The sequence below is a fragment of the Mastomys coucha genome, unplaced genomic scaffold (genome assembly GCF_008632895.1).
Source record: "Mastomys coucha isolate ucsf_1 unplaced genomic scaffold, UCSF_Mcou_1 pScaffold1, whole genome shotgun sequence".
Classification (NCBI taxonomy): domain Eukaryota; kingdom Metazoa; phylum Chordata; class Mammalia; order Rodentia; family Muridae; genus Mastomys; species Mastomys coucha.
The window spans coordinates 74,981,602-74,991,813 of record NW_022196891.1 but is presented as its reverse complement, the minus strand read 5'-3'; the positions used below and the strand labels follow the sequence as shown (position 1 = coordinate 74,991,813).

Here is a 10,212-nt window from a genome sequence, read left to right as displayed (position 1 = left end):
TTACATTTGGGAAACTGTGTTTAAATATGCATGCCAATAGTGTTAGAAACACTACTAGCAGATTATTCACTGCTAGCTGCATGATAATCGCTTATGTTAGGAGTATCTCTTACTTGTCAATCACATAAGAAAAATCACGACGTTGACATCCGCTCCTATTAAATCTACAAAGATAAAACATAATGTATTTGTAAGGTCATTGCTCCTGCATTTGCATAAACATTCCATCACTGAATGGTTCTTCAACTGGAGATTGTTACATAGTTCATTTACTAAATCAAAACCTCTGGGACCATTTTGTGGCCTTACCAGTGCTTTTTTTTTTTTTTTTTAAATCAGTTTTACAAATGTTTCTCATTTACCTCTTACATTTTGTATACATTTATTAAAATTTTGTAGGAAAGAAAGGGAGAAGGGCCACTTGTTCCCAGACTCCAATGACTAGTTTGTAGGAATAAGAATTGGAAGAGGTCTATTATACCACATGGTGACCAGTCAGCCACAGACTGAGATTTGGAAGCCTGCTGTAATGGCAACACCAATGGTTGTCAACTTGGCTACATTTGGAATTAATTAACACCCCAACCCCTGCACAAAATGTAGGGATACCTCTGTGAGGGAGTTTTGCTCAATTTGAAGTGGAAAGACCTACTGCTAATTTGGATCTGAGATAGGAAGACACATCCTTAATATAGACCTTGAGATGGAAAGTACACCTTTAAGCCAGATCTTTTGAGGTGGAAAGAACCACTCCCTCTAATCTGCACCATGCCTTCTTTGCAAGCTTATATGTAAGAACATAGACGGTGGGAGCTATTGCTCTTTGCCTTCTTGCTTTGGCCTCATTGGCAAGCCCATCCCTTCACTGGCATTAGAGCCTTCTTCTTCAGGATTCCAGCATGCACTGAAGACTGGCTGAGACACCCAGCCTCATGGACTGAACAAGTACTGGATTTCTTAGACCTTCTGTGCATAGGCAGCTAGTTTTTGGATTAGCTGGACCTCAGCCTTTCAGCTATTCTAATAAATCTTCTGTCTTTACATAAATTCCTTCCATAAATTGTGTCACTCTAGGGAATGCTGACCATACATCTGCTAACACACTGCTGAAAAGTTCTTACCACAGGTGGCATTTATGAGAGACAACATGACTTCTAATTAGCTCGATTTAATCACTCCCCAATGACATCAAAATATCATGGTGTACTCAGCAAATAAAATTGTATGTTTCAGTAAAAACCAGTATGCAAATGCTTACAAAAGGTTAGTCTAACCCCCGGCACTGTAATGGAATGCCAGCTTGAGTCAACTCTCACACGTCTCCTATGGATCGATCCCACAGACAATCTCCTCCTAACCTCCCTTTCTCCTCATCACTACATGCCAGCCGCTAACACTAGCAGGCATTCCCTTTGAGCACCTGAGCAGAACAGGAAAACAGGCAACACACAGCCATGACAGGCTCCAAACAACCTAAAGAGGGGAAAACAAACAAAACAGCCACCCAACAGAGACAAACTCATGAATGGTTGTCATCTAGATCTATAATTATCCCAAACCCAGATGTCTAGATGCCAGCATAAGAACACAATAAATAGTGGCCAGGGCAGTGTCTCCAGCAGAGCCCAGTCATCTCACTTTACGGCAGGCCCTGAATAGCCCAACACAGCAGAAGTCCAAGATAAGACCTTAAAGCCAGCTACATAGAGATGGCAGACTCCTTCAATGTGGAAATGCATAAACCCTTATAGAAATCTAGGAACACACACAGTTGGAGAAAGAGAATAAATCTCTTAACGACAACCAAGAAAACACCAACAGTTGAAGGAAATGAATAAGACTGTTAAATACCTAAAGATGGAAATAAAAGCAATAAAGAAAATACTAACTGAGGGATCTCTGGAAATGAAAAATTAAGAAATCTGAGCAGGGGGTGCTAGAGAGATGGCTCAGCGGTTAAGAGCGCTGACTGCTCTTCCAAAGGTCCTGAGTTCAAATCCCAGCAACCACATGGTGGACCACAGCCATCCCTCTTCTGGTGCGTCTGAAGACAGGTACAGTATATTATGCCAGAGCAAGCGGGGCCAGAACGAGTGGGGCCAGAGTAAGAGGGGCCGTCCTCAGTTCAATTCCCAGGCAGCCACATGATAGCTCATAGCCATCTGTATAGCTACAGTGTACTCATTCACGTAAAAATAAATAAATTAATGTTTAAAAAAAAAGAAATCTGAGCAGGAACTACAGAGGCAAGCTTTACCAGTAAAATACAAGAGATGGAAAAATGAATCTCAGGCACTGAAAATATGATAGAAGAAATGGATACATTGGTCAAATTCAGACATAAAACATCCAGGAAATCTGGGATACTATGAAAAGACCAAAGCTAAGAATAATAGAAATAGCTGGGCATTGGTGGCGCATGCCTTTAATCCCAGCACTTTGGAGGGAGAGGCAGGTGAATTTCTGAGTTCAAGGCCAGCCTGGTCTACAGAGTAAGTTCCAGGACAGCCAGACAGCCAGGGCTATACAGAGAAACCCTGTCTCAAAAAACCAACCAAACAAACAAACAAACAAAAAGATTAATAGGAATAAAGGAAAGAGAATAATCCCAGATCAAATGCCTCAAAATTTTTTTCAACAAAATCATAGAAAGACTATTAAAAGCTACAAGGGGAAAAGGCCAAATAACATATAAAAGTTCTCTTATTACAGTTATACCTGACTTCTCAATGGAGACGCCTGCAAAAGCTAAGAGACCACAGACCCCAGACTACTGCACCTACCCACAAACTTTCAATCACCATAGTCAGAGAAAATAAGATATTTTATAATAAAGTAAAATATAAACCATATGTATCTACAAATCCGGCCCTATAGAAGGTGCTAAAGGAAAATTCCATCCTAAGGAGGTTAACTATACCCATGAAAACACAGGAAACAAATAATTTTACATTAGTAAAACCAAAATAAGCGAAGCAAACAAACACACACACACACACACACACACAAACACACACACTCACACACACAAACACAAACACGCACACACACACACTTACACACACACACAAACGCGGCACTACCATTCCCCCACCACCACCCTCATCATCAACAACAACAAAATAACAGGAACGCCGGATGGTGGTGGCACACCTCTTTAATCCCAGCACTTGGGAGGCAGAGGCAGGCAGATTTCTGAGTTCGAGGCCAGCCTGGTCTACAGAGTGAGTTCCAGGACAGCCAGGGCTACACAGAGAAACCCTGACTCAAAAATACCAAAGGAAAACAAACAAACAAACAAACAAAAAACTCAAACAAACCAAATAACAGGAACGAACAATCACTGATCGTTCTAAATGTCAATGGTATTAATTCTCTAATATTAAGACACATTCTAATAGAATGGATGTGAAAACAGGATTCATCCTTCTGCTGCATCCAAGTAACATACCTCAGCATTAAGATAAAACCTTTTTTACTTTTTACCACTGAGTAAAAGGTTGGAAAAGGATATTCCAAGCAAAAGGTCCTAAGAAGCAAGCAGAATTTAAAACCTAACAAAATAGAATTCAAACCAAAATTAATCAAAAGTGATGGGGAAGGAAAAGAAAATATCCACCAAGAGGACAGTTCAATTCTTTTTTTTAGTTTTTCGAGACAGGGTTTCTCTGTATAGCCCTGGCTGTCCTAGAACTCACTCTGTAGACCAGGCTGTCCTTGAACTCAGAAATCCCCCTGCCTCTGCCTCCCAAGTGCTGGAATTAAAGGCATGTGTCACCACTGCTCCTCGACATTTTGATTCTTAACATCTGTGCACCAATAACAAAGGCACCCAAGTGTATAAAAGAAACACTGCTGTAGCTTAAATCACATATTGACCTTCACACACACTACGAGTTGGAGATTTTAGCACCCTACTCTCATTACTGGACAGGTCATCCAGACACAAACTAAACAGAGAAATTCTGGAGCTGACAGATGTTATAAACCAAATGGACCTAACAGACATGTACAGAACATTTTAGCCAAACATCAAAGGATAGTCATTCTTAGCAGCTCATGGAACTGGCTCCAAAGTGACCACATCACCAATCACAAAGCAAGTCTCAACAGATACAGGGAAACTGAAACAGCACCCTGCATCCTATCAGACAACCATGGCTTAAAGCTGCATTTCAGCAACAACAGAAAGCTTACAAACTCATGGAACTGGAAAAACTAAATGTAACAAGGGTCAAGAGAGGAATAAACTCAAAACTTTCTAGAATGCAATGAAAATGAATATTTAGCATACCCAAACTCATAGAACACAATGAATATGGTGCCAAAGGGAAAGTTCCTAGCACTAGGTGCCTACAAAAAACAAACAAAAAAAGGAGAGATGGCATACTAGCAACTTAACAGCACGCTAGAAAGCTCTAGAACAAAAAAGTAAGCTCACCCACGAGGAGTAGATGGCAGGAAATCATAAATCTGAGAGCTGAACTCATTAAAAACAGAAACAAAGAAAAAAAACCGAAACAAATCATTAGAGCTTTGAAAAAATAATCAACAAGATAGACAAATCCTTATCCAAATTAACTAAAAGAATATCCACAAATTAACAAAATCAAAAAGGTGGACATAGCAACAGGCATGGAGGAGATTCAAAGAATCGTTATTAGGTTAGACTCCAAAACATCTACTCCACCACATTGGAAAACCTGAAGTAAACGGATAATTTTCTTGATAGGTATCACTTACCAAAGTTAAAACAAAATCAGATAAATAATTTAATTATACTTATTACTCCTAGTAAACTAGAAGCAGTCAATAAAAGTCTCCCAAACTTTTCACCTTCACATGGAAAAACAAAAAGCCCAGGGTAATTCTGAACAACAACGACAACAACAAAGACAACAATGATGACAACAATAATGATGACAACAACAATAACAACAACAACAACAAAAAGCCCAGGGTAATTCTCAACAACGACAACGATGGCAACAACAATGACAACAAGCCTAGGGCAAGATGGTTGTAAGGTAGACTTCTACCAGACTTTCAAAGAAGAGTTAACAGAAGGAACATTGCACAATTCATTTTGTAAGACCAGTTATCCTGACTCTCAAACCACATAAAGACTCAACAAGGAAAAGAATTACCTGCCAATTTTCCTTATGAACACAGATGCAAAAACACTCAATAAAATATTTGCAAAGTGAATCCAAGAACATTTCAAAGATTTCATCCACCATGATCAAATAGGCTTCATTTCAGAGATTCAGGGATGGCTCAATAAACTAAACAAACAAACAAACACATATATACATACATACATAATCAGTAGGGCTAGAGAAACGGCTTAGCAGTTAAGAGCACTAATGAATGCTCTTCTAGAGGTCCCGATTTCAATTCCTAGCAACCACATGGTGGCTCACAGCCATCTGTAATAGGATCCAATGCCCTCTTCTGGTGTGTCTGAAGACAGCTGTAGTGTACTGATATATCTATATCTATATCTATATCTATATCCATATCCATATCTATATCTGTCACGCCCACCCTCTAACTGGCAAGGACAATGCGACACAGCCGAGGAGAGCCAACCCACAGTTTAAATACTATATGGTCAGCCACTCAGGTAAAGCCACGTGGCTCAATCCTACTGGCTCACACAGCAGAAGCAAGCCAGTTGACCCGCCCATAACCATGAAAGGACTTGTTTACTCAGGGAGCACGTGCAGGCAGCTGGCTGGGGGGCGGAGCCCCGCACCATCTTGGATGCGGTGCTCCTCAGTTCTCCACATATATCTATATCTATATCTATAGTCTTTTTAAAAAAATCAGTAAATATAATCTGCCATATAAAAACATTGAAAGGAAAAAAAAACACCAAAAAGAAACCCAAAAACAAAATACCAGACAGGACTATTTCATTAGATATACTGAAGACCTTTGACAAAAATCACCATAAAATTCCTGGAGAGATTAGGGATATAAAGGTTATAACTAAACATAATAAAGTCAATTTACAGCAAGCCTATATCCAACATCAAATTAGATGGAGGAAAACTCAAAAAGGTTTTGCTAAAATCAGGAACAAAACAAGGCTGTTCACTATCTCCATATCTATTCAATAAAATATTTGAAGTTCTAGACAGAGCAATAAGACAACTAAAGGAGATGAAGGGGATATAAACTGGAAACAAAGAAGTCAAACTTTCATTATTTGAAGATGATACAACAGTATGCATACGTGACCCTAAAAATTCCACCAGACTCTATCGCTGAGAAACAATGAAGCGGCTGGCTACAAGATTAATGAAGAAATAAAACAAAACAAAAACAAAAACCCAGTAGCCTTCCTATCCACAAATGAGTGGACTAAGAAAGCAAGCAGGGAAACAACACCCTTCACAACACCCTCCAGTTATAAAGTGTCTTGGGGTAACTCTAACTAAGCAAGTAAAAGAGGGTATCAGAAGATGGAAGAAAGATCTCCCATGCTCGTGAATCAGTAAAAATGGCCAGGCACCCTCAAAAATGGCCTGGCACCCCAAACCATACCTTTTCAATTCTGCCCTGCTGTAGGCCATAGGCATCATTATTTACCAAACAGGGATACCTTAGCATAGCATCACTTGGGTCTATCCACTTGTGTGGATTCTCTTATTCCTTGGGGGAACCAGACCTTGGTGCCAATATTTACCATTATAATACACAGCAAAAGACCAAACCTCCAAGTTCCCTTTTTAGTCCAATAAAAGGCTAAATAAGTTGAATATAATTATAACAATTATGAAAACTATAATGTATAATGTCCAGTCCATCCGGTAACTTAGATAAAGTGCCATTTATCCTATCTTGGTGAGTTCAGAATTTTGTATCTAAATCATTTTCAATCCTAACTTGTATTATTAACCTAAAAACATCTTTGTAGACCTACAACAACTTCTTCAATCCTAAACAATTTGTTTATAATCAGACTATGACTATCTATCTTCACCTCCATCAGAGACCTGAGAAGGAATAAATATTACCTGAGTATGCAGGAGTTGCAGGGAATCAGAATCAAAAAATTATAAATATGTCAGAGACAGCTGATCATTTGGGCAGGCCCCACTATTTTCTATAACGTTGCAATACCCATTCTTCAGCCTTCTGTCCCAGGATATATGACAGACCTCATATGAAGCTAGGATTGTGAAGGACCTGCTTACCCTGTCTTGGCAGAGTTCGGCAGTCGACTATCCTGTGTTTGTCTGTCCTTTTTGGACAGTGTTTTGTCTCCAGATAAAGTTAGGGCACTTCCCTTGCCCAGTGGCTAGTTTGCCACTGTAGGTCCTATGGAGGTTATTGATGTTCACCATCTTCTTTGAGGTGGAATGGGGGTATTGTCAGGAACAGACCTATCTGTCTGATAGTCAAAAGACTTTTCAATAATGAAATAACTTTAAATGCCATATTCTCTGGATCTCTGAGGCTTTGAAGACCATCTATTTATTTATAGCATATCTAAATTGTCAAATCATTATTTATTCATAGCATTTATTACTTGAATAACATTTAAAACATTCTATTTTAGCTTATACCACTGAAAAACCTTAAACCCATATCCTGTTGTAACAAAATCAATCTTAAATTTTGTGTCAATATACAAAGATTTATGCCAGCAAAAACCCTAAACCTGTAACCATATACAAAGTTTTGTAACAAAATGTAACCTCAATTTTGCATCAGAATATAAAGCTATCTACCAATGTAAGATTATGGGTATAGAATGCTTTTTTATTGTTTTTGTTTTTGTTGTTTGTTTGAATGTAGATTCAAGCTCTCTACCCTTTCTCTCTGACTCACTTATGTCCCTGACCCTTTCTCCCTCTCTCCCCCCCAACTCTCTCCATGTATTCCTGGCTGGTATCCCTTCCTGTCTCTCTGTCTTTCTCTGCCTCTACTTTTCTCAACTGCCCTTCCCATGCCTCTGTAATAAACTCTATTCTATACTACTAAAATAAATAAATAAATAAAGAGTAGATTCAATAATCTACCTTTGTTTTTCTAATTTGTTATAGTATTTCTATACTCCCTTTTCCTTTTTTCTTTTTCTTTTTTAAAAGATTTATTTATTATTTTAAATAAGTACACTGTAGCTGACTTCAGATACACCAGAAGAGGGCGTCAGATCTCATGACAGGTGGTTGTGAGCCACCATGTGGTTGCTGGGATTTGAACTCAGAACCTTCAGAAGAGCAGTTGGTACCCTTACGAACTGAGTCATCTCACTAGCTACCCCTTTTCTTTTCAACCCCCTTTTTCTTACCTATGAAAGAAGGACATAGAAAGGAATAGGGAAGATGTATATCCCCTGAGTCTAAGAAAGAAGGACATAGAAAGGAATAGGAAAGATGTATATCCCCTGAGTCTAAGAAAGGAGGACATAGAAAGGAATAGGAAAGATGTATATCCCCTGAGTCTAAGCTCCCTAGTTAGTTTCCTCCCTGTCCAAAACCATAATTATTTGTAATCATCCCCTAAAATAACAACATGTATCTAAAACTTATAAAATGATCAAAACCATCAACCCCACTTAAGGGACCAGGACCATGGTCTTCTTATAATTGCTTCTTCCTGATTTGGGGCAAAGAATTACTGTTTGGGGGCCTAAAAGGAAATTAGAAAAATGGTTAAGCCCAAAGGGAGCCAGCAGGCACCATTTGTTATACAGTATCTATGTGTTAGAAAGCTCAGGGCTTGGAGGCTGATGAGAGGGCTCAGTGGGTAAGAGCACTGACTACTCTTCTGAAGGTTCTGAGTTCAAATCCCAGGAACTATATGGTGGCTCACAACCACCCGTAATGAGATCTGACGCTGTCTTCTGGTGGGTCTGAAGACAGCTACAGTGTACTTGTGTATAATAATAAATAAATCTTTAAAAAAAGAAAGAAAGAAAGAAAGCTCAGGGCTTAATTGAAGTCTTGACTGGAACACTCTGAAAGGATGGACGAACCAAGGCTTTCTGGGAATAGTAGTCCTCTCTGGAGCTAGTCTAGAAGAAAGTCTCTGAAAATAGCATCAGTCTGAGGCAGGATTGATCAGGGAGCTGAAACAGTGAGTCTGTGCATGTCAGTACCCTCGAGGTAAATCCTGTAGGGCTGCCCTTCTGGCCTTCTATTCTGTAACATATAAATCTTACTGGCAGCATATACTTTTATAAAGACATGTGCACAGGTTGCACAGATCAATTAAAGATGATTTTTCATTCCTTGTTTGAGCAGGTAAAAAAACAACTGTCTTTCTTTAGAAGTTAGTTTGACCATATAACCAAGCTGTGATATAAATTTCCATTTATGCCATCTGAATGGAGGATGGTATGTAATAACAAGCCATTAGAATTCTGTAGCCAGCAAGACTTATTGGACATGTGAGCTGAGGTTTTGGCTGGAGACAGAGAGAAGTCTCAGTTAGTTAGAGTTGTTTCAGTAGAGGTTTAGTGGTTTACATCACCAGTGCATTGGATCCTTTGGCTTCTATCCTGTCTGCAGCCCAGATCTTCAGGGGGTCTCCCACTGAATAAGGATCTGATCCTTATTACTTTGGAAGAAGTCAAAAGGTTTTCTTCTTTTCTTTTAACACAGATAGAGAACCTCTCTCCCAAAGTAGCATGTCTTTGATCCAGCAACGCAAACTCATCAAAAGTCTAGACTAAGTCACCCTAGCAGCCCATTCTTACTTAGGTTTTGCTCTATGTTGACATCTCTTATAGAGGATTTGTAATACCACCATAACCACTAAGCGCATAACCACTTTCGTTTTGATAATCAAAACAGTTTAAAGCAATTACTTTTTTTTCCAGACATGGTTTCTCTGTGTTGCCCGCGCAGTCGTCTCGCCAGCAAGAAGACACGCGGACACTAGGATCCTTCTGCAACAAGCGTTTATTGCCTCATCCAGAGGAAAAAAAGGGACCGAGCCAATAATCGGCACTGCTTATATACACCACAGCACGGCGTGTCCGCCCACAGCGCGGCGTGCCCGCCCATGATTGGTTGTTTGCTCATCACCCCACGTGACGTCCTGGGACGGGCTGTGACCTGGCGTCTTTTCACTCTACGCACATGCGCAAACAGTTGTTTACCAAGAGTCGACAGTGGAAGTAGGCGCCATCTTGTCATGGCGAATGCCTCTCCAGCTCTACCGCTCTCCTCATCTCCCCCTTTTGTTTTAGTT

General features: G+C 39.6%; 1 protein-coding gene across 6 annotated transcripts in view; it reads right to left on the bottom strand.

Moving 5' to 3' along the window:
• The window catches only part of Catspere (catsper channel auxiliary subunit epsilon), a 99,440-nt gene that overhangs the window by 24,696 nt on the left and 64,532 nt on the right, over positions 1–10,212 (bottom strand). For all 6 annotated transcript variants that reach the window (XM_031390932.1, XM_031390928.1, XM_031390930.1 and 3 more), the window contains exon 15: positions 114–164. In XM_031390932.1, the coding sequence (XP_031246792.1) occupies positions 114–164 (51 nt within the window). The remainder of the gene's footprint in view (positions 1–113; positions 165–10,212) is intronic.